Genomic DNA, 24,954 nt, shown 5'->3' with positions numbered 1-24,954 from the left:
TATTCACAGAGTGCTTATATCTTTATCATTATTCTCATGTTATTCTCCTGATGTATATATATATATATATATTAGTGTGGTTTAGTTTTGCTAGCTGAGAACTTGCCCCTTAAATAAACTCGATTATTCTACTTACGAAGGTGTTTGAGAGTGATTGCTTTACATTGTGCCTTAAAATATCCTGAAGTGCATAGTTTTGATATTCTGAAGAGTAAAGCAGCACACTATGTCTCTCAGAGCCTCCACCCTCTGTCCATTGATGGTCACCCATTGCCTGTAATTCTTAGTGTTATCAGGCACTAGGTTTCTCTGGACCATCTCACTGTCCCCTAGTGAGACAAGGATCATTTCTGCTGGCTCCCACCCACCTGGAACCAACTCCTCCCCAAGCGCTACACTGGCCAAACCCTGGGATTGAGCACCAGTGGGTGCCGGTGTATATTTGGGGCATTTGGGGTCCCCCCTCACATGACCAATCTGGTCACATGAATAGCACTTTCGTGGGGGACCACCTACCGGTGGCTTCCCTTTGGAGAACCACGGGTTCTTTTCACTGGGAGGTTGGGAATCCTTTCCCTGTGGATCAGTTTGGGGCCCTTTAGAGAACTCCCCCTGTTTACCCTTACCCCCTCCTTTCTTCTGAGAGGGACCCTGCCCACCCTTGGCGTGGTCTCCCCCGTACCTCTTTTGGACCCTGGTGCTCTCCCAGCGGTCCGCTTCCTGTGCAAGCTTCCTGGGGTCAGTCAGCTTGCTGTCAATGAGGTGCTGGTGCAGCTCTGGAAAAAATAAACTGTACAAGTGCTCCCAAGCAATTAAATTGTAAAGCCCCTCATACGTGTTTACCTTACTGCCCTTCACCCAACCATCCAGTGACCTGCAAAAAGAATCAACACATTCCAACCATGTTTGGGATTCCTTTCTCTTGTAGGATCTAAACTTCTCCTTGTACTGCTCAGGGGTGAGACCATACCTGGTGAGTAACGCCTCCTTCATGACAGGGTAGGTGAGACTCTGAGCATCCCCTAAGGCTGTCAGTGTGTCCCTCCCCTCTGCCTCAAAATGCTTCCACAGGGCTGCCCCCCAATGAGCTTCAGGGACCAGGTTCATGTGGAGAGCTGACTCATAACCCTTGAACCACAAGTAGATATCATCCTCCCTCTTATAATCCCTCACAAGGTCTTTTGGGATGTGTACCCTTCTCTCAGGCTGCATTGTAGGATTGCTCCTTTAAGTTAAGCTCATGAGCCAGCTGCATCTTCCTTTCCTCAAGGACTGCTCTTCTCTCATCTCTTTCTTTCTCCAGATTGAGCTTCTGCAGCTCCAATTGGTATGCCCTCTCTGCCTGTCTGTCCGGAATTCTTCAGGCGTCAGACCTTTGGAGGAAACACTGCTACCTGCCCTAGAGACTCTTTCCCTGGGAATAACAGGTCCCCCCACTATACCATTTTGTACTGATTGCCCTCCCTCCTCATCCTCATCCTCCTCCCCATCCTCAGTGTGCCCTCCAGTGCTTCTGGTTGTCACCCAGGCCCTCAGCGCCTTTTTCAGCTCATCCTTCTTGGAAGAGCTCTTAATGGGACAACCAACATTTTTACAAAACTGCTTTAGCTGAGCCTTGTTATAACTATCCAATTGCTTCAGGTCAAAAACAGCTTCAACTGATGCATCTCCAAGTTGAGACATGATGAAAGGTTAAAAGAGTGCAAAGTTCCAAATGCAGAAACAAGTTCCCAAATGAAGTTCAAAGTCAATCAAAGATCAGCGAAGGAAAACAAAGTGGACGTAGGGAAAAATCCACAAAAAGAGAAAAAGCAAAAATCTCGAGACAAGCAGTATGTGGTCACGTAGTGGTCTGCACTCAAAATAATAGTGTAAACTTAATCACTGTATGTCAAGTACAAATACAAGTCCAAATCCCAACCGCTGATCACCAATGTTAGAAATGGGGTCTTTGGTTGACAGTCAGGTTACCCCCTGTTCAAGCAAGGACCCTCAATCTAGTCAGGGTAAAAGAGAATCACCCTCAGCTAACCCCTGTTTACCCCCTTGGTAGCTTGGCAGAGCAGTAGGCTTAACTTCAGAGTGCTAGGTGTAAAGTATTTGTACCAACACACACAGTAACTTAATGAAAACACTACAATATGACACAACACCAGTTTAGAAAAATAGGAAATATTTATCTAAACAAAACAAGACCAAAACGACAGAAATCCAACATACACAAGTCAATTTATGGATTTTTAAAGATTAAACTAAAAAATAGCGCTTAGAAACAAAAATGCTTTGATGAGGTGTTAACACGGCGTCGTGACAGAGTCGTTCCCAACAAGCCGACACCAGCGGCGCCGGACGCGGAGTTGCATAGATCCCCAAGTACAGTACCTTTGGTGCAGAGTGAAAACAAGCCGATGCGCGAAGTAGGGGATCGCAGCGTCTGTGCGAAACGTTGAATCCGCGCACTTCGAGCGGCGTCGGTCACGATGTGGTGCGGCGACTTCCACGGAGCCGCGAACTTCAGCGAGGCTGCAGCAGCGTCGGGCCTGCGAAGAGCGTCGGGTTCCAGCGAAGGTCACAGCGTCGGGTGCAGGCGGTGTCACCGGATTCAGCAGCGGCATTGGTCCGAAGTCATCCGAAGTCGATTTCCTTGGATTTCCACCAGCTTTCCTTTCAAGGTCCCAGGGACTGGATAGGGCACCACTTGTCAGAGCAGGAGTCTCTCCAGAGACTCCAGGTGCTGGCAGAGAGAAGTCTTTGCTGTCCCTGAGACTTCAAACAACAGGAGGCAAGCTCTAAATCAAGCCCTTGGAGATTTCTTCACAAGATGGAAGGCACACAAAGTCCAGTCTTTGCCCTCTTACTCTGGCAGAAGCAGCACTGCAGGAAAGCTCCACAAAGCACAGTCACAGGCAGGGCAGCACTTCTTCCTCAGCTATTCAGCTCTTCTCCAGGCAGAGGTTTCTCTTGGTTCCAGAAGTGTTTCTAAAGTCTGTGGTTTTGGGTGCCCTTCTTATACCCAATTTCTCCTTTGAAGTAGGCCTACTTCAAAGTAAAGTCTCTCCTGAATGTGAAATCCTGCTTTGCCCAGGCCAGGCCCCAGACACTCACCAGGGGGTCGGAGACTGCATTGTGTGAGGACAGGCACAGCCCTTTCAGGTGTAAGTGACCACTCCTCCTCTCCCTCCTAGCACAGATGGCTCGTCAGGAAATGCAGATTACACCCCAGCTCCTTTTGTGTCACTGTCTAGTGTGAGGTGCAACCAGCCCAACTGTCAAACTGACCCAGACAGGGAATCCACAAACAGGCAGAGTCACAGAAATGGTATAAGCAAGAAAATGCTCACTTTCTAAAAGTGGCATTTTCAAACGCACAATCTTAAAATCAACTTTACTAAAAGATGTATTTTTAAATTGTGAGCTCAGAGACCCCAAACTCCACATGTCCATCCGCTCCCAAAGGGAATCTACACTTTGATCAGATTTAAAGGTAGCCCCCACGTTAACTTATGAGAGGGACAGGCCTGGCAACAGTGAAAAACGAATTTAGCAATATTTCACTGTCAGGACATATAAAACACATTACTATGGGGGTCATTCCGACCCTGGCGGTCATAGACCGTCAGGGCCGGGGACCGCGGATGCACCGCCAACAGGCTGGCGGTGCATCCAGGCCAATTCTGACCGCGGCGGTAAAGCCGCGGTCAGAAAAGGGAAACCGGCGGTTTCCCGCCGGTTTTCCCCTGGCCTGAGGAATCCTCCATGGCGGCGCTGCATGGGGATTCCGACCCCCTTCCCGCCAGCCTGGTTCTGGCGGTTTTGACCGCCAGAACCTTGCTGGCGGGAACAGGTGTCGTGGGACCCCTGGGGGCCCCTGCAGTGCCCATGCCAATGGCATGGGCACTGCAGGGGCCCCCTAACAGGGCCCTAAAAAGATTTTCAGTGTCTGCATAGCAGACACTGAAAATCGCGACGGGTGCAACTGCACCCGTCGCACCCTTTCCACTCCGCCGGCTCCATTCGGAGCCGGCATCCTCGTGGAAGAGGGTTTCCCGCTGGGCGGGCGGGCGGCCTTCTGGCGGTCGCCCGCCGGCCCAGCGGGAAACTCAGAATTACCGCGGCGGTCTTTTGACCGCGCTGCGGTATTCTGTCGGGGGAACTTTGGCGGGCGGCCTCCGCCGCCCGACGAAGTCAGAATGACCCCCTATATGTCCTACCTTAACCGTACACTGCACCCTGCCCTTGGGGCTACCTAGGGCCTACCTTAGGGGTGCCTTACATGTAAGAAAAGGGAAGGTTTAGGCCTGGCAAGTGGGTACACTTGCCAAGTCGAATTTACAGTGCACATTTACACACACAGACACTGCAGTGGCAGGTCTGAGACATGATTACAGGGTTACTTGTGTGGGTGGCACAACCAGTGCTGCAGGCCCACTAGTAACATTTGATTTACAGGCCCTGGGCACCTCTAGTGCACTTTACTAGGGACTTAACAGTAAAACAAATATGCCAATCATGGAGAACCAATTACATACACATTTTAAACAGGAGCACTTGCACTTTAGCACTGGTTAGCAGTGGTAAAGTGCCCAGAGTAATAAAAGCAGCAAAATCAGAGTCCAGCACACATCAATAACCTGGGGAACAGAGGCAAAAAGTTAAGGGAGACTACGCCAAGGATGAAAAGTCTAACAAGCACCAATGTTCTAAACAAATGCATAATGGGTTTTCAATGGAACCAGGTAGAAAATAATTTGTAATCAATTAGCTCGGCATTGCAGATGGTATCTCTTCTACTATGTTAGCATCAGCGCCATGCAGCTCATGTAGGCACTCATTATAATTTTCATTATGAAATATATATGGTACCTGTTCCCAAAATGTCATACACTGGCTTCTCCTTGAGGCAAATTGAACAACCTTAAAAAGCAGGCAATTTGAGAAATCTCACTTGCAGGGTAGGTCAGGTTTAGTGTGTATTCCAGATAGTCACCTTATTGTACATAGGATTGGCATATGGGCCTGGGAACTGTTTTTCTCTACCAAACAAGTATGGCTATGAAAATTATTTTTTTCTGATATTCAGGTACAAAATAGTTCTACAATTAAGTGGAATAATGAATGTAAAATTAAAAATGAACAATTGTCAACGTCGACTGACATGGTGATGTGACATTTTTTGTCTCAGATTTCTCACTTTCCAGTGGCTGCTTTCTTGACTGTAGCAAGGTACATGACCACTCACAGTCACATGTGTGTTTGTCTCTAAGGTTTGGAGCTCATGAATTTGCCATGGCAGTTTTGAAGGAATCATCGCTATTCCTGCAAAGGCAGTCAGACATAGGTCATGACCATGTTCTCTTCTTAATCTCACATATATTTTGAGGAGCAGAAGAGAATAATAGCAGCAGCAGAACATGCTTCAAGTGTTTAGCCAGTCCAACGTGCTCAACAAGCAGTGCCAGAAAGTGCAAAAAATGTAAGTGCTTACCTTACAGAAACATGAATGAGCATTCACCAGCACCTTACTTGACAACAAGGCCCTAATTATGAGTTTGACGGATGGGAAAACCCATCTGCCAAACTTCAGACAGGGTGGCTGCTGCCATAGTGGCGACCACCCAGCCATACCTATTAGGAGTTTTCCGCTAGGCTGACGGGCGGAAACTACAGTTTCCACCCATCAGCCTAGTGGGAAACAGGCAGCATCATTGTCTCCAGCTCGAAATCAAGCTGGTGGCAATGCTGTCGCCTACAGGGTCCACCAGCTTCCTCGCAATATTCACTGTCTGAACAGCAGACAGTGAACATTGCGAGGGTGCAGGGCAGGGGGACCCCTGTACTGCTCATGCCAAGTGCATGAGCAGTGGAGGGGATCTCCTGTGGCCCCCAGCACCTGTTCTCTGCTAGCCTTCTCATGGGGGTGAAACAGCCATGATAAGGCTGGTGGAAAATGAGGTCGTACCAGCGGAGACAGTGGAGCCCTAGTGGTCTGACCGCCAGGGTCCTAATATGGCAGTCGGACCTCCACAGCAGAGGTGGTCGTGACGGCCACTGCAAGGCTGGCAGTCTTAAGACGGACATCCTCGTAACGAGGCCCCAAGTCTTGTCCTGCTGTGGACCAGACCTGCCAAGGATCCAGAGGAACACAAAGTAGTGCAGTGCCAATGCATAAGACAAGCAATAGTTTCCTGTGTATGCTTTTACCTGGTATAGAGCAGTATCTAAGACACTCAGGGAGCATTCACGGATAAAAGGAAGCCACCTTAAGAGATGATGTAAAACAAGTTGATCTATGCCCACTAAGGAAAACTCCCCCCTGAATTTGTCATATACTCTCATTACCAGCAATGATAGTTTGATTCAAAGAAACTCCTTAGCACCTTTTCTCAACTGGCCCTTCTAAAATTTGCAAGCGTATGCCCAGATCCTGTTCACTTCGGAAAATAGGTCAAACACACATTCAGTCACAATTGTTGGTAACTGTAACAATGAATCAATTGACTCAAAGTATGTTCCTAGATATACGGGGACAAGAACCACCTCAATATATTTACACATTATGAAACCGGTGTAAGAAATGTAATTAATATGGAGCATAGGATTCTGACTCACTGACGTATAGAAGAATGTTATTGTTTATATAGTAGAAGTATAAAAACTTAGGGGGTCATTCTGACCCTGGCGGTAATTACCGCCAGGGCGGAGGTTGGCGGTAGCACCGGCAACAGGCTGGCGGTGCTCCGCCGGGCATTCTGACCGCGGCGGTACAGCCGCGGCCAGAAGCGGAAAGCCGGCGGTGTACCGCCGACTTTCCGCTGCCCATGGGAATCCGCCATGGCGGCGCAGCTTGCTGCGCCGCCATGGGGATTCTGACACCCCATACCGCCATCCTGTTCCTGGCGGGTCGCCCGCCAGGAACAGGATGGCGGTATGGGGTGTCGAGGGGCCCCCTGGGGACCCCTGCAGTGTCCATGCCAATGGCATGGGCACTGCAGGGGCCCCCGTAAGAGGGCCCCCCAAAGATTTTCACTGTCTGCTTTGCAGACAGTGAAAATCGCGATGGGTGCCACTGCACCCGTCGCACCCCTTCAACTCCGCCGGCTCAATTCTGAGCCGGCTTCCTTGTTGACGGGGCTTTCCCGCTGGGCCGGCCGGCGGTCTTCTGGCGGTCGCCCGCCGGCCCCGCGGGAAAGCCAGAATGACCGCCGCGGTCTTTTGACCGCGGAGCGGTCTTTCGGCGGGAACCGCTTGGCGGGCGGCGACCGCCGACCGCCGCGGTCAGAATCACCCCCTTTATTTGGTCATATAACAATGAAAGCAGAAATGGCAAGTACAAAACCTTGAATACATTTTATAATGAATAATCAAAAATAGCATGGGAATATAAAGCAGCAAGGTTCTGGGACAGAATCATTGAGTGTTTCAGAAAACAGCATTTTGATTAATTATTTTGTGTTTAGCTGCATTTAAAATCCGGCTCTTAGGAATTAGACAAAATCACAATAAAAACTCATTAGGCTAAAACAATATCATCCTGATTCCAGTGAGTTAATAACTCATTGTTCACATAAAATAATGGATTATAGAAAATTCGTTGGTCTGTCAATCAAAAAAATTAGCGCCCGCTAACGCCATTCTGAAGCGCCATGCGGGCGCCGTATTTATTCAATGACGTTAGCCGGCGGCGCTGCCTGGTGTGCGTGAAAAAAAACGACGTACACCAGGCAGCGCCGGCGTAGGGGGATATGGAGCTTGGGCGCCAAAAAATGGGGCAAGTCAGGCTGAGGCAAATTTTTCGCCTCAACCCGATTTGCGCCATTTTTTTCGACTCCCAACTCCCATTGAAATGACTCCTGTCTTAGCAAAGACAGGAGTCATGCCCCCTTGCCCAATGGCCATGCCCAGGGGACTTCTGTCCCCTGGGAATGGTCATTGGGCATAGTGGCATGTAGGGGGGCACAAATCAGGCCCCCCTATGCCACAAAAAAATAAAATAAAAAAAACTTACCTGAACTTACCTTAATGTCCCTGGGATGGGTCCCTCCAGCCTTGGGTGTCCTCCTGGGGTGGGCAAGGGTGGCAGGGGGTGTCCCTGGGGGCTTGGGAGGGCACCTCTGGGCTCCTTCCGAGCCCACAGGTCCCTTAACGCCTGCCCTGACCAGGCGCTAAAAAACGGCGCAAAAGCGGCCGTACGTAATTTTTTTGGACCCGCCCACTCCCGGGCGTGAATTTTGCCCGGGAGTGTAAATACGGCGCACATGCCTCGGAGTCAATTTTTTAGACGGGAACGCCTACCTTGCATCTCATTAACGCAAAGTAGGTGTCCACGCTAAAAAATGACGCAAACTCCATGGACTTTGGCGCTAGACGCGTCTAACGCCAAAGTATAAATATGGAGTTAGTTTTGCGTCGGAATTGCGTCAAAAAAAACGACGCAATTCCGGCGCAAACAGAGTATAAATATGCCCCTGAATATTGCAGGCCTTATCCAGGCGCTGGCAATCCTTAATCACCGCTTTATTAAATGTGGCTTAGGGATGGGACCAAGCAGACAATCATAACATTGTAGTGGCTAGCGTAGTACTGTCACACAGGTGTCAACTCCCTAATTCTTCGTGACAAGTAGAGGCAGGTGCACACCCGGGTAGGCCCCTATGAGTCCATAAACTCTGCAAACTCATCCAGTAACCTCTGTAGGCCAGTACCTGATCTAGACATAAATATGCAATCATTTGCATACATAGGTACAGGTAGCCCCCTCTGCCCGTACTATTGGGGAATCAGCTACTATCTCCAATAGGTGCTGCTCCAGGGCATTGGTGTACAGGCTGAACAGAAATAGTGCCAGTATAGATCCTTGCTGTACTCCCTTACTGATGATAATTGAGGGAGTGAATTCACTGTTTAGTCCATACTAACACAAAGGACAACCTCTTCATGCAATTGACAAAGGATGTGCACTATCCTTGCCTCCACTCCCAAAGTCAGCAGCTTCGACCAGAGGTTCCCACTGTCATCATTATCGGAAGCTGTGCTGAGGTCCATGAAAGCAATGTACAGGCACCTGTCCTTGACCCGAACATACTTATTAAACATGAAGTAAAGATTCAGGCACTGGTCTATAGTTCCTAGGCCTTGCCTAAACAGATATTGCATGGGAGATAAAATGTCCTCCACGGTTGCCCAGGTCTCTAGAAGATCTAGCAATATCCTGCCCATCACTTTTGCTGTGGTGAGATTGGACGGTAACATTTAGGATCCCCTCCATTGTCCTTTTGTAAAGATTGCCACTATTACGGCTTTTGACCATGACCTCAGGGGACCACAGATGTTGTGCTGTTTAGGATATCAACTAAAACTGGAGGCCACAGATTGTCGTGAGGTTACTTAACTATTACACAGGCATGTTATTTTAGCCTGGGCCGGCAGCTTGTGCCCTTTCACTCCGACGCATGCATTTTTATATTTCTATTACTTTAGCTGAAGCCTTGTTTTAGTAGAGATGTTTTTATTATTTTATCAGCTTGTCCTTTTACACTGACTTCTGTTATTCATTTCTCTGCACAGCATTTCATTATGTGCCTCATTCAAGGTTGTACTTGATACGTTGCAAATTATTGCGGCACAAAGAGTTTATCATGTCCCCAACTCTTATACACAGAAAAATATGTGTTGTCATGCCAGGGCAGTTTTCTCAGAACACCAGATGCTTTATTATAAAACACCTCAGTGACCTCTACACGGGAGAGGGGAATTCCAACCAGTTGCCCTCTTACACTGCACACCTCTGCAGTTTCTGCTGAGACCTGACACAGTCTTTTCCTCCATGTGGGAGAAATTGCAGGGGACCAACAGCCCTCTTCATTACCTACAATCACATGTATAGGGGATGGGGTTCTCCTGCGGGGGGCAAATGGGCTAATAGGGCTTACACTGCCTTGCTCTAGTAGAGAGCGTTAGTAGTGCAGGTAGGGATTTTAGAACCATTGTTGTGACAGTATGGGGGACATTTTTTCCAAGTTTCATTTTTCTTGTCACTTTCTTCCTTGCTTTTATTATGTTTACATGCCTTTTTACATAGAATAAAACCTACTGAACCTAGTCCTCTTTCTGTTATGCCTTTGTATGTGTGAGACACATGTGACTGAGAGAAAGGGGTAAGATCTGTTACCACGGTTTCCCTGAGAAATCCAGATGACAAGCTAAGGACTGCCACAAATCACTTTTTACTCTTGAGAACTGGAGAGGTGCTGCTAGGTGGCCAGAAAGGTTAGGCCGACAGTTGTCACACGGTGCAGGATCAGACTAAACCCCTCATTATGACTTCGGCGGTCCTTTTCTAGGACTGCCGAAGCTGCTGCAGGCAAAAGACTACCAGTCCTGGAGGTCTTTTCCTGCCAAATTAGGAGTGTTCCGCTGGGCCAGCGGGCGAAAGCAGCATTTTCATCCGCTGGCCCAGCGCAACACTCACCACAAAATTGACGCCGGCTTATAATTGAGCCGGCGGCAATGTTGTGGTGCGTCGGGTGTGACAGCACCTGTTGCGCATTTCACTGCCCATAATTCGGGAGGTGAAATGCACGATGGGGCTGGGCTTGGGGGCCCCTGCACAGCCCATGCCAAGAGCATCAGCAGTGCAGGGACCCCCAGACCCTAAACGCCCCCTTTCAATAGCCTTTCCATGGCAGTGTTTACAACAATGGAAAGGCTGGCGGATGGGGACTCATAATCCCCAGGGTAGCGCTGCCCTGGAGGATTACAACCTACGGGATCACCAGGCTGCAGCCTGGCTGCCGCCTGGCGGTGTCGGCGGTATGGCCTTGGTGGCTCCACCACGATCATAATGGGGGAGTCAGAATGCCCTGTCTGGAGCAGTCCGACCGTCATCGCGAGTGTGGCAGTCTTGAGACCGCCACACTCGTAATGAGGTGCCAAGTCCTCTGCGCCTGGTGGTGCTGCCACACAAATCCAGCAGTCTTGTTACTATAATGAGAGGCTTTATGACAAGATACATATTGCTCTTAAAGAGATCTATTGGGACTCCATCAGGGACGTGCGCTTTATTGTTAGAGCATCTAGCCATAGTGTGGCATACCTCATCGAGAGTTACTGTCCATGACTCACCCTTTCCTAGGGCAGGGATGGTGTTTTTGCCTTGCTTACCCTGGCTTTCCGAGGATGGGGCTTCAAATGCCTTTGTAAAATAGGTTACTCATGTGGGGGATTGGATGGGGATGTCCATATTGGTACTTTGCTCGTTACCAAAGTACGGAGCATTTACCACTTTCCTGAATGTGATCGGATCTTTGGTCATTGTGGCTGTCTCTAACTATTCCCATGCTTCCCTTCTTATTTCATCTTTCCTTTAACTAAGCACACCCTTATACAACCGTCTACATGCCCGCACTTAATCCGGGTCCCTAGGAGACGTCTTCACCTCACTTTTTATATGGTTTAGAGCAAGGACCATTAAACAACTTGTGAATCTGTACTAGGCAATGTTTTCCTGGAGCTAATATGAGTTCAGAAGTTTGCCCGCATAAGATTGTATAATCCTGCAGTATGTCCAGTAGAGTTCCATTAACGTCCAACCGTGTCGCTATTTTTGCTCCCACTGCCCCTCACCAAACTACCCAGCAATTCCCTGAGTCCACTTCTGCCCACTTACACATAATGACTCATTTTTTAGAGTGTTCTAATGGTGGTGTAATTTAAGTGTGCATTGAAGCTACTAAATCCAAGCATAGGTGAAAGACTAATGGGTTGTTGTTGCTTTTATCACTGGAATCAATTGAGAAATGGGAAAAGTTGTCTCTCATCTCTAACAAAACATCAATATAATCAATCAAGCTGCCCTTATCTCTCCCCGTGAATGATATTTGCCCACTAATTGTGTCCCTCAGCAGGCCAAATGTGATTATGAGGTTATATCTTACCAGTAAGATATTCAACAAATCACCACATGGGTTATGCTCAAAATGCAAAGGGTCATCTAGGTCAATATCCAACAAACCAGATACAGAGTTGCAAGAAACTGAACACATTCTACCATTAAAAGCACCCCACCCCCAAATTATATAAAATAACTCCTTAGTCTTCCTATAACTTTAGTTTGGACAGTGACCAATGAGTCTACAATTGTCGTGTCACTGCACTTAAAATTATTCTTATAAAAATTAATCATTACTATAAAGGGGAGTGAGTCAAGTTTAGACACAAAGGCCCTCATTCTGACCTTGGCGGGCGGCGGAGGCCGCCCGCCAAAGTCCCGCCGTCAGGTTACCGTTCCGCGGTCGAAAGACCGCGGTGGTAATTCTGACTTTCCCGCTGGGCTGGCGGGCGGTCGCCTTCAGACCGCCCGCCAGCCCAGCGGGAAAGAGGCTTCCACGATGAAGCCGGCTCGGAATCGAGCCGGCGGAGTGGAAGCTGTGCGACGGGTGCAGTTGCACCCGTCGCGTATTTCACTGTCTGCGCAGCAGACAGTGAAATACATGTAGGGGCCCTCTTACGGGGGCCCCTGCAATGCCCATGCCAGTGGCATGGGCACTGCAGGGGGCCCCAGGGGCCCCGTGACCCCCCCTACCGCCATCCGGATCCCGGCGGTCGGACTGCCGGGATCTGGATGGCGGTAGGGGGGGTCGGAATCCCCGCGGCGGTGCAGCAAGCTGCGCCGCCGTGGAGGATTCAATGGGGCGGCGGTACACTGGCGGGAGCCCGCCAGTGGTGCCGGTCCGACCGCGGCTTTACCGCCGCGGTCGGAATCCCCATTGGAGCACCGCCGGCCTGTCGGCGGTGCTCCCGCGGTCCTCCGCCCTGGCGGTCTTTGACCGCCAGGGTCAGAATGAGGGCCAAAATCTGGAAGTGGGGTGAATCAAGGATCCTATCACTTTCTGGCAGGGCAACGATGTACTATTCAAAGTCAGCTGTCCACCGCTGTTGTGCCCGCGTGCAGCGGGCAAGGCTGGTGTTGTCAATGCCTATAACCCATTTAAATGTAAACTTTCACATGCCCAAGTTTCCAGTGAGCAGATCATCTGGTAATCATCAAACATGTTTACCCAAAATGGGTCTGATATCGTCTAGGCAACCCCTGCAATATTCCAGAATAAAATAGTGGTGTACTGTGTGGGTATGAGAGCAGATTGACCAGAACTCTGTGTATTATCAATATTCCTCTGTAAATCCACATTAACCACAGGGAATGCAGAGCAACCCAAGACCACAGTAGAATTGTTGCCGGCCACACATAGGCCAGACTGTTCGCCACCCCGATGGACTGCAGCCATAGTTAAATGGCACTTGGTTCTGCTGTTAACCTGCAATGTTTTACCAATTGGTCCCAGGGGCCTTAATATGTGTTCATCAGTTAACTCTAGTCCACATTCATTCGCAGCTCTGGGGTCAATGTTCCCCAGGCAGTCCACATTAGCCAAGGCCAAAAAGCGATTATGAGTAGGTATAACAAACAGTGCCACCAGGAATCTTTCTAGTGTTGGGCCCACAAGATCAGAACCATGTTGACCCAAAAATGTAGCTTGTATGAAATGTTCAGTGATACTGATTTAATAGAGCGATTGCTTTTAGGCCTTTTGCCTGACCTATGCAGTATAGTGGCGATCTGTTGTGCTCCCTCTTCACTGTATTGCCCAACCAGGAGACTTTCTGCACTAAGATAATATTATGTGAAGCGCCGTTACTATTCAGGACCCCCAGGGAGATGTACAAAGCCCTGTTTTTTAAATGGGGCTGGCTTTCAGTTTGACTATGCCACAGGGTCGGTAATTTTTTAAGATTCTCACAAGTGGGGCCGCCTTGGGAGGTAATTGGAGCACAGGTTGCACAATTGATAGTGATGTACTAAGATTACTTTCGACAATGGGGGAAAGGGCAGAGAGTAAGGGGGTTGCATTTTCCTGCGAAAGTGGTGCAGGCCTATCAGGCGCAGTACAATGCATACCCTGCTCAGAGTTTTCCCCAGTAGGTACCCCCATCATTGACTCAGTCACAACTTCTTGGAATTCTTTTCAGTTGGTAGTGTGTTCCTTAATGCCATGAGCATGGATATTTTCCCTCACACACGTTGGCCAAGATCTAGCTGTTAGTTCTGTGAGTTGCCCTTTAATATCTCTCAAGAGGAGACAATGCCAGTAAGAGCCACATCTATTGAGCTAATCAATTTAGAAAAACAAGTTCCATACTCTTTGAATCAAACAGAGAGCTACTACCCTCATCCTCTGGGGACTTTAAGGCTCATTGCAGGGATAGCCCTTGTATTGCCCTACTAAAAGAAGGCCACTTCTCCAGCATCTCGCCTCTCTCATTTATCCATCTAGTAGCTACTGCTGGTTTCCTAATTCCAGTTTTGGCCTGTTTCATGTCTTCTGCATCTTTGTAGGTGGTGACCCAGTTGGATCTCTGCCCCTCTAGGAAACACTCTCCTGTACCAATTCCAAGGGCCCCTCATAAACACATGGGCCATTCTTCCCCCTAGCACTGCTAGTTGTCTGCTGTCTCCCAACATCAGTCAGCACCTCTTCACATAAGTGCCCCTGCATGTTCACATGAACAGTCAAGGTGTCAGTCAGGGTAGAACTCTTAGTTGTGGCCAATATTAGGGCATTCAATTTGGCTTGCAGTCTCTCCTCCACATCTTCGATTTCTGTATTAATTACCCCTATAGCATTGCTCAAACACCTTGTGATTGTGTTTGCTAAAAGTCGATCCTTTTTGGCCACACAAGGTACAGTAGGGGCTATAGTTTTTTTCTTACCCATGGTGATCAGTAGACTCTGTCCGTGGGTTCCAGGGCCAAGAGGGCTTTCCCAGCCCAGCGTCACACAGCCATGGATGGGTGCAGACAGGCCTGCTCTTGGCCCAGTCTTCGCCCATGCAGCAGGATCCCCAGCACGTGTGTAGCATGTGACAATCAGCCCTGCCTTGCTGCCTTGAAGTCTGGGGATGTGTTCCCACCCTAGATGTGATGTTGGGCCCACAAAATCCTGGCATGTACGAAACAGTGCAATACACACCAGCGCAGCGGGATCCCCAGGGCGCTTATAGTGCATGCCAATCGTCAGCCTGGCTTACTGCCTGGAAGTCTGTTTATGTGTTTAGAGTGGCAAAGTTCAAGGCTCCAATAACAAATACTCAAGTAATTACATTAGGTCTACAGTGTAGTAACCCAGAGTCCTAATCAAAAGGTCTGGGTATCACAGTTCGATACTTATACCTGTCAGCTTACACTTATGACTTACATAAATTTCTGCCTGCCCAGGAGTTCACAAGGAACACTTTTCATCCAAACTGGCAACAGTTGCAGATTTACAGAAATACTCACATGCATAAATATTTTTGTACGCGTGTATGTAGAAGTCGAACAAAAGTGCTCATGTTATTGCTAATTTTTCTTTTTTTTCGTTTCTCCATTGCAAACAAATATTTTACCCAGTTGAGAAACACCTTTCCCTATATACCCTAACCAATGCTTGGGGTAACCAATCCCCATGTCTATCCTTAACATAGACCTAGGTCTTCCCTTGAAAGTAATATATCTTCAACAGTGCCTCTGAAGGGAATGTGCCTACCAAAATCTTATTAACAACCGAAAGCAAACACGTTTCGCAGAATTCTTCTATCAGGGAGGATGTGTTCATTTTAAAATGGCCATGACAAGCTCAGGTTAACCCACCCTTGTAAATTGTAACATGCTTTCAGAAATGTTGAGATTGCTTTGTAAAGTATGTTGTTTATGCGCAGAACTCCTCCACGCACAACACAAAGGAACTCTTCATGGTTATCAACGAACTCACCAATCCCCCTTCCGAAGCCACCAGCATCCCCCATCGCAAGACCTCTGCAACAAACTTGCCACCTTCTTCCACCGCAAGATCAAGAGCATTTACGACAATTTCCTCCCATAGTCCCAGTCGGGCATCAGAACTGACAACAGACCCACCCCCCAGAACCCACCCAAAATATCCACAGCTGGTCCTCTCTCACCACAAAGGAAACAAAAAGCATCATGAACAGCACTCACTCCGGAGCTCCCACAGACCCCTGCCCCCACCACATCTAAATCAGAGCCAGCACATCCATAGCCCGAACTTCGCAAGACAATGAACTGCTCCATCAACACAGCCACCTTACCTGAAGACTGGAAACATTTGGAGATATGCCCCCTCCTGAAGAAACCCTTGGAAAACCCATCAGAGCTAAAGAATTTTTGGCCCATCTTACTGTTACCCTACCCGGCTAAAGTACTGGAAAAGGCCATCAACTCACAGCTGCAGCAACTCACCGAGACAACAACTCACTGGACACCAGTCCGGGTTCCCCAGCAACCACAGCATGGAGACAGCTCTCCTTGCAGCCACTGAGGACATCTGCACACCCCTAGACTGTAGCCCCACCTCAGCACTCATAGTCCTCAACCTCTGAGCAGCCTTCGACACAGTCTCCCACAGCACCTTATGCACCAGACTCAAAGACACAGGAATCCGTGGAAAAGCCCTGCAATGGATCCACTCATTCATCTCCGGAAGAACACAGAGAGTCAGGCTCCCACCCTACACATCCAAACCTACAGAAGTCAGCTGCTGAGTTCCTCAGGGATCCTCCCTGAGCCCAACACTCTTCAACATATACATGGCCCCACTTGCAGCCATCGTCAGAGGCCACAGAATGAACATTGTGATATACGCCAATGACACACAACTCATCATATCCCTCACTGAAAACCTGGATAAGGCCAAGAGGAATTTCAACACAGGAATGGAAGCTGTTGCCACCTGGATGACAGAGAGCTGCCTCAAGCTCAACTCAGGTAAGACCGAGCTCATCATCTTTGGAAACTCCACCTCAGCCTGGGATGACTCCTGCTGGCCCACATCTCTCAGCACCCGACCTTCTCAGACAGGCCATGCCTGCAACCTAAGAATCATCCTTGACTCCTCCCTATCAATGACACAACAGGAAAACACAGTCACCTCCTCCTGTTGGCACACCCTCCGCCAACTCCAAAAGATTTTCAACTGGATCCCAATAGACTGTCGTAGGACAGTCACCCACGCCTTACTCACAAGCAAGCTCGACTACGGCAACGCACTCTACACCGGCACCACTACAAAAACAGAAAGCTGCAACTCATCCAAAAAGCCGCCGCCAGACTCATCCTGGACCTCCCCCGCCAGGAATATATCTCCCAGCACCTGAGGACCCTCCACTGGCTCCATGTGGAGAAAAGAATCATCTTCAAGCTACTCACCTACAGAGCCATTCACAACATCGGACCGGCCTACCTAAATCACTGCATCTCTTTCCACAACCCCGCCAGACCCCTCTGCTCCGCCCAGCAATCATTGGTCACCATCCCATGCATACAGAAAACCACCGTCGGAGGAAGGTCCTTCACCTACCTTGCAGAAAAGAGCTGGAACAACCTACCCATGCACCGCAGACAAAGCCCATCACTCACCACCTCATACCCCTGGCACATGGAGACCCTCACAGGTAAGTAGTTGCACTCTACAAAACCTGATTGATTGACTGAAGTGTCACAAAGACTGACAAACTCATTTGTGAATTGGGCCCACAGAGCACTGCTGCTCATATGGACTCTAGTTTACTGTTAGCAATATGTTTCGAGTATTGGTACTGAAAGCTATTCCAAAGAAAAGTGGCTAGAGTCAATTTAAAAGTTTATTTAAAATGGAATTTATTTCCCCGTATATTCGTTTTGTATGTTATAATCAAAAAAGCGAAGAGGAACTTCTTTCCTGGAGCAGAATATGGCCCCCTGTGCAGTTTTTTGTGTGGTAAAGAATTTCTGGCAATGATTACTTCAAGCTAAACCAAAAGAGGATGCAGTATGGTCTGAATTAGCGTAGTCTAACAGCAGACAGAGAAAGAGATGGGCAAAAAAATAGATAGATAGATAGATAGACAGATAGATAGATAGATAGATAGATAGATAGATAGATAGATAGATAGATAGATAGATAGATAGATAGATTGATTTACATTAATCACTGTATTCTAGGCATATGAATTTCGTTATCTGGGACTAGAGAAGGGTTTACACACGGTCTCTCCACACTTTAACTGGTTGCAATTACGAATGGAACAGTTGTTATGATTGTACTTGGAAATAGAAGGCTAAGTAAAGAATGTACATAAAGCAACTGGAATATAGCTCAATTAATCCCAGCATGTGAATCTGGTCACTTTAGGTGAACGTCATGTTAGAAAATGAATTGTTAAAATTATTAAACATAGGTATTATAGAAATACATTTTATAAGAAAAATCATACACAACTGATTTTACATTGTGATGTTATGTGTGCTTCAAGGAAATATTAAGTAATAGCCTGAGTAACCGTGGCAGAAACTACTGTTGACCAGTGTCACGTAGATTGTACTGACTTAACTAATAGCTTATGGTACTGTGGACATTGGACTACATATTTAAAGGGACTTTCTACAGGTTACATAAGATACCATCAAAAACCAATGACAGAATTAGCCAGCAATAATTATATACAATGAGCTACTTGACTCAATTCGACTTTTTTCTTAACATTGTCAGTCTAAACTCTTATGCCAACAAAGGGATAAAACATTTTAATGTCAGCCTTGCAGCTTGAATAATTCCATTGGAATAAAAAGGCCTGACTAGAGTAGCGAGATATCAAATACAGTGGCTATATAAAGAGAAGATAAAAGGACAAAAACATAAAGGAGAAGAATTTAGCACGACTGACCATTGATCCATTTAACTTCTGGGTCATGGATTTTAAACTCTCTGTTGGAAAGATCTTGCAGCGTTACTTTTGCCTTAAGTGACAGGCTATTATCTTCCACTGAAAAACAGATAAAACAGGAAATATTAGTTACTGTAGAAGGTAAATGTCATATTCAGCTTATAAAACAAATAACATAGACACTGATATTTTAAAATGAAAAATACATTGAGTTACATGTTTCAAGCGGTTAAACAAGCAGCGCTTTCATAATATACATACATAACCATATGAAAGAACACAAAAACATTTATAATGTATCTAGAGCCTTATAGTTGTATACATCAGCTTAGAAACACTAAGCATATACAAACATTCAAGCGCACAAATTTAAAAAATATGCATATTTCTAAATAATTCATGTTAGAACTATTTCAGGTGATAATTTAACATCTAAAGGTATGTGCATATTTTGAGGGGACTGGTAGGTTGCCGATGTCTCACCTGGGACTGGAAAATAAAATGTTGGTGTTACCTCAGGCCAGTGGATAACACATGTTACTATCCACTATCCAACTCAACCAAGAATGCTGCATTTTAATTTCCCTGGTCCTGTTCTGCCACTGTTGACAAAACTTATTTTCTCTTTCACGTACTGAGAACTGCAATGAAGCTTACAGGCTCTACCTCTCTCTCTGCCCCACCAATGAACAAGCCTTTGTACCCCTCTTATGACCGATCTTGAAAGAACCAATCATATCTTTCCATACCTGGTGTTGTTCCATTAAATGCCAGTCAAGCCAAGGCTTGATTTTAAGGACCTGCTCAGATGTATTCTAAATTGTCGGTTCAAGCACTTTCCAGAACCGTCTTCTGCTACATAGACTGAGATACAAATGGTCCTGGAGAAGACTCTTCTGCTCTCAAAGCTCATATCATCTTTCCCTCCTTTTCTCAAAACATCCGCACACTTGTCAATTCACATCGTCCGCACTGCATCCAGTGTTAAATGGGCTGTGTTCTATTTGTTGTTCCTTCCCTTCCTATCATCACACCTGTCCCACAACTGCTTTAAGGCATATGTCGACTGTGCTTGCACTATGGAGAAACAATGTGATTACATATTTCGATAAATTAATATTTTAGTTTTATAGCATATTCTCAAAATATGCTTACACCCTTTCTTCAAGCAGAGAGGAACTATTCATGGTGTAGCACTCAATAAATAAATGCACTGTCCTACGACTGGTACACTCATATCTAACCAAGCTTAAGAAAGAATTAACATATCTCATGAATATACATTTGAGGTTTGGAAAGTTTCATATCGCTGTGACTCTCAGGTTTGATGAAAAAAAAAAAATCAACAACATAGTGATAAGAATTTCACATAACATAACACAAACAGAATCCCTGGTTTGTCACTATGATATCCACCACTACAGCCGATATGCCTAGTTCTATTATTCTGTATCCTATCTAAGACTCATTGTTGCATTCTGTTGTTAAACTGTTTTGTACTACTAACCTTACAGCTAGTTCTCGGGCCCTCAAGGTCCCCGATACCTTCTTCTTGCAGAGAAAAATCCATAATGACAGTGAATCTAGCCCGGTGTTTCTCTCTTAACCCTTTCCCTGCTATTCCTGTGGTGTCTTCAACAGGCATATTGCCACACTTACACATCTCTATTAGGATCTAGAGGATTTTCAACACTTCAGAATAAATGGAACACATCGATTAACCATGGAAAAATCACAAACCTAAGATACGAAATGGCTGTTGCCCACAGAGAAATGGTGTAGATTGCCCATCCCCCACATTTTCCCTTTTCTGTTTGATGGTCCCAGTGCCCTGTCTGAAAAAGATACATGAAATGTCCTAACAGAGCAGACCCGGGAAGAATGTACCTGCTTGGTGTTGCATAACCACCAACCAAAACAGTGAATTCTGGATATAGGTTGAAGCCTGTTCTATACAACACTTCTCTGAGAAGGGAAAATCTGCCCTACCCTGAGTGTTTTGAAATTTGAACATTTAGAATGCACTGGAAATATCTGGTAGTGAGATGAAGAACTCCTGCCATGAACTGTGATCATAAGGTAAAGCCTTGGCTTTTGATACTTTGATACAGGCCTGTGTTGACTTGGTGCTCTGATTCCACAATATGGAGCTGCATGCTGCTCCTTTTCTCAGGTCTATGTCTATGCCTGATGCTTGTTTGATTTCATGGTGCCCTGCCACACAACCTGCCTAGGTGGAAGCCCAAGCAGTTGTAGGAGTTCAAAGACATAGATACATAGGCCCTCATTATGACCCCAGCGGACGGCGGTATTTTGGAGAAAAGTACTGCCAACAGGCTGGCGGTACTCTTCCCCATGTACCACTCCATCCGCCAGGCTGGAGACTATAGTCTCCAGCCAGGCAGCCATCACTGTCCCACCCGCAGGATTATGACCCCACCTACAGCCATGGTTTTCGTGGCTTCCTGACCGCCACGAAAACCATGGCGGTAGGCACTATCAGTGCCAGGGAATTCCTTCCCCACCACTGATAGGGGTCTCCCCGCCTCCTCCCCCTCCCCAGAGTCCTCCCCCATCTTCCTCCTCCCACTCCAGACCCCCCCCACGACATACACGCACATTCACACACCAGCATACACATGCACACACTCATACCCACATTCACCCACGCATGTATACATCCCTTTACACACACATATCCACACCCACTGACAAACATACAAGCACACACGTATTCACACAACACAACATACGTGCACACTCACACCCATTCATGCACACACGCATTCCACATGCCACACACCCACATGCACGCACACAGAAACATACACCCACACCCCCACACACACATCCACAACACCCCCCTCGCCTGCCGGAGCACCTGACTTACCTGCTTGCAGGGGCTCCTCCGGCAGGAGATGGGACTTGGCGCTGCTGCCAGCAGCAGCGTCCGCCAGCAGAACACCACCAGACCGTATCATGGATCATGATACGGTCTGTGGCAGTCTACTGGCATGGCGGAATTCCGGCTACAGTCATAATATGGCAGATGGTAGGTAGCCGCAGCGACGGTGTTTTGGCGGCCGTTGTTGCGGCGGTAGGCAGTCATTACCGCCATTGACATAATATGCTGTCCCTACCCTTCACCAGACACTAGATGAAAGTTGTCAAAGCGTCATCATTGCAGAAGCACAGTAGAGCAGAGTGGAGAATTCTTAATAAGCACATTCACTGCCTGTGCAAGGATTTACTTGTCGTATGTCTCGACCTTCTTGTAACTCACCATGGGCATTGGTTTTTGGTGATTCACTAAACATCTTGGCAGGATTATGATCAGCCCACCATCTGGTTCTTGGCATTCCATTCATTCAATTATTTTACCATTTCTTTGAGAAGTGAAGCCAAATAAGTGACATGCCTTCTCATTCTGTTCATTTCTTTGTCTTTAAGTTAAAATAAGGAGGATTTGACTGACTTGGCATGAGTGTAATTCACATCATAGTAGTTTTAGTCATTCTTTTGAGTGTCTATCTGTGTGTCACAACAGTAATGTTATGTGTCCCAGTTCTTGAAAGTATAGGGAGTTTTGCATTGTTTCAATCCAAGGTGTACATGTTCTATAAAGAAGTGGTTCCTCCATTGCTGCTAACCCATCTCATTATAAAACAAAGAATATCCTGAATTTGCTTTGTCTTTCCATTTGTAATCTTCTGGTAACTCCAGTAAAAAAACATTTGAGGTCACCCACACATTTGTTTTATAGGTCTAATATATATACTTTTTAAAAAGGGGAAAAATAAATGCTGATTTAAGAGACGCAACCACCTCACCAATTCTTGGGAACCCACAAGTATAAGTATGTACATGCAGTGACTAGTAATCCTCTCGATTCTTCCCAGTACTTGATGTGGAAACCACTAATAAAGCATACATCACTAAACAGGTGAGGGTTCATCATAATTTACGAGCACAAGAAGGTTTGGTAATTTCATGAGAGGTTTTGGGTGTGTTTTTTTATGGGATTTGTACTTCTTCTATTTTTATGCCTGTTTACGCAGAGCATACAACAGTCCTTTAACTCCCTGTAATAGTGGGTCAGGTGATAATAAGGACTCTGAGGCTTTGAGTGGAGTGATAGCGTGAATTTATTTTATAGTTCGTTATAGTCTTTACTTTATCCCGAGTGTAGAGGTGGTGTCCTTCTTCCTATAAAGTGTCCTTCCTGTCTTTTCCTCCTAGGTGCCCTCTTGACCGGAGAAGATGGTCTGCCGCTCTCCGCGTCGTACCGGAAAAGGAACAAAATGTACGGTAAGGCAGGGTTATATATGTGACGAGATCCTAATAGGGTAGACAGGAGAGAGAGAGAGAGAGAGAGAGAGAGAGAGAGAGAGAGAGAGAGAGATAGTTCCCAGGTGTTTAGATGGGGTGATGCGAGCAAGAGCGTGTATAGTGACCTCTGGGTGGTTCACCGTGCCTGTGAATTAGAATTAGGTGCTCTTTTAGGGTACTGTTCCTATAAGTGGAGAGTAGATTTTCTAATTCCTGTCCTTTAGTCCTCCTCCTCACCTCTCTATCCCCTCCTGGCTTCTCCCCCCTCCTCCCCCTGCACTGTCCCTCCCCTCTCCCTTCCTATCGTTACCCTCCCGGTTTAGTTTAAGGCTGTCCTTTAAGAAGGACCGTACCTTCGTCAGCCACGTCCCTCCTGGGGCATGGTGCGCTGCAAGTGCGTCTCCGTTCTCCTCCTGCCTTCCTTGCTCGGCAACTCCTCTGGGAACCACGCTGTTCCCGTGTCTCCGGTCGGCGTTCTCTTGGTCTCCTGGGCTTTCGCCGTTCTCCTCCCTGTCTGCTTCTTCCGCGTCCTCCTCCACTCCCCCTTTCAGTCGGTCCTCTCTTTTTGTTCCCCCGGGAACCCGGATGTCCGGGTTCACGAGGGTGGACCTGGTCTCGTCGTCCCGGCAACGGGGCAAGCCGTTGTCTCCTTTGTGGACGCCACACGGGCAGCGCCAATCGGATGCGTCCTGGGTCGGTGTGTTTGGCAACCGGCTACATACCCCATCCCAAGATCGGGACTGATACAGAACGGCCGGATCCGGAAACTGAGACAGAAGGTCCGCGGGGCCTTGCAGGGTACCCGGAATATGTCGGATCTGAAAGGAAAACGGCTGGAGTTCCATAAACCAACGAAGTATACGGGAGTTGGAATCCTTATGAGAAGCCAACCAACTCAAAGGAGCATGGTCCGTAAAAAGTACGAAAGGTCGGCCCAGTAAATAATATTTCAGGTTGTCCACTGCCCACTTAATAGCCAAGCACTCTCGTTCGATAATGGGATAATGGCATTCCCTAGGAAGCAATTTCCTACTTATGTAAACAATAGGGTGGTCCCGTCCCTCCTCGTCAGGTTGTGAGAGCACAGCCCCTAGTCCTACATCGGAAGCATCCGTGTGGAGATGGAAAGGCTTGGAGAAGTCAGGGCACTGTAAGACCGGCTCAGTAGTGAGGCAGGCCTTCAATTGGTGGAAACTGGATAGTTGTGTATCTGATAGGGATGGCAATTTTGATGGGAAGTATTTCTTGAGGCGATCAGTGAGGGGGGCGGCTAACGTAGAGTATTGAGGTATAGAGCGACGATAATACCCCACTAACCCCAAGAAGGAACAAAGCCCTTTTTTTGTAGTGGGTATGGGAACCTGTTGGATGGCTTCGACCTTGCTTTTCTGTGGACGTAGCTGGCCTTTTCCTATGAAATATCCCAGGTATGCAATGTGATCGTTCCCCAGATTGCATTTCTTGGGATTGGCTGTGAGACCGGCCTGATGCAAGGTGTGGAATATTTAATGGAGGTGTTTTATATGATCGTCCCATGTATTGCTGAATACCACAATATCGTCTAGATATGCAGCAGCGAAGGATTGGAAAGATTTTAAGAGGTGGTCCAGCAATCTTCGGAACGTGGCGGGAGCCCAGTGAAGACCAAAAGGGAGAACTGTAAAGTGGTACAGCCCTGACTGTGTGGAAAATGCTGTTTTTTCTTTATCCGCGGGTGTGAGTGGAATTTGCCAATATCCCTTCGTTTGGTCTAGGGTTGACATATACCGAGCTTTTCCCAACTTCTCTAATAAGTCGTCAATCCGGGGTATGGGATAGGTGTCGAATAGGGATATTTCATTCAGTCGGCGGAAGTCGATACAAAAACGG

General features: G+C 47.3%; 1 protein-coding gene across 3 annotated transcripts in view; it reads right to left on the bottom strand.

Moving 5' to 3' along the window:
* Positions 1-24,954, bottom strand: part of DPP6 (dipeptidyl peptidase like 6) — a 1,951,083-nt gene that overhangs the window by 1,012,345 nt on the left and 913,784 nt on the right. For all 3 annotated transcript variants that reach the window (XM_069211130.1, XM_069211129.1, XM_069211131.1), the window contains exon 3: positions 18,757-18,855. In XM_069211130.1, coding sequence (XP_069067231.1) covers positions 18,757-18,855 — 99 coding nt within the window. The remainder of the gene's footprint in view (positions 1-18,756; positions 18,856-24,954) is intronic.

The sequence above is a fragment of the Pleurodeles waltl genome, chromosome 10 (assembly GCF_031143425.1).
Source record: "Pleurodeles waltl isolate 20211129_DDA chromosome 10, aPleWal1.hap1.20221129, whole genome shotgun sequence".
In the NCBI taxonomy this organism is placed as follows: Eukaryota; Metazoa; Chordata; class Amphibia; order Caudata; family Salamandridae; genus Pleurodeles; species Pleurodeles waltl.
Note: the sequence above shows the minus strand (reverse complement) of the source record. Positions and strands in the feature narration are given on the sequence as shown.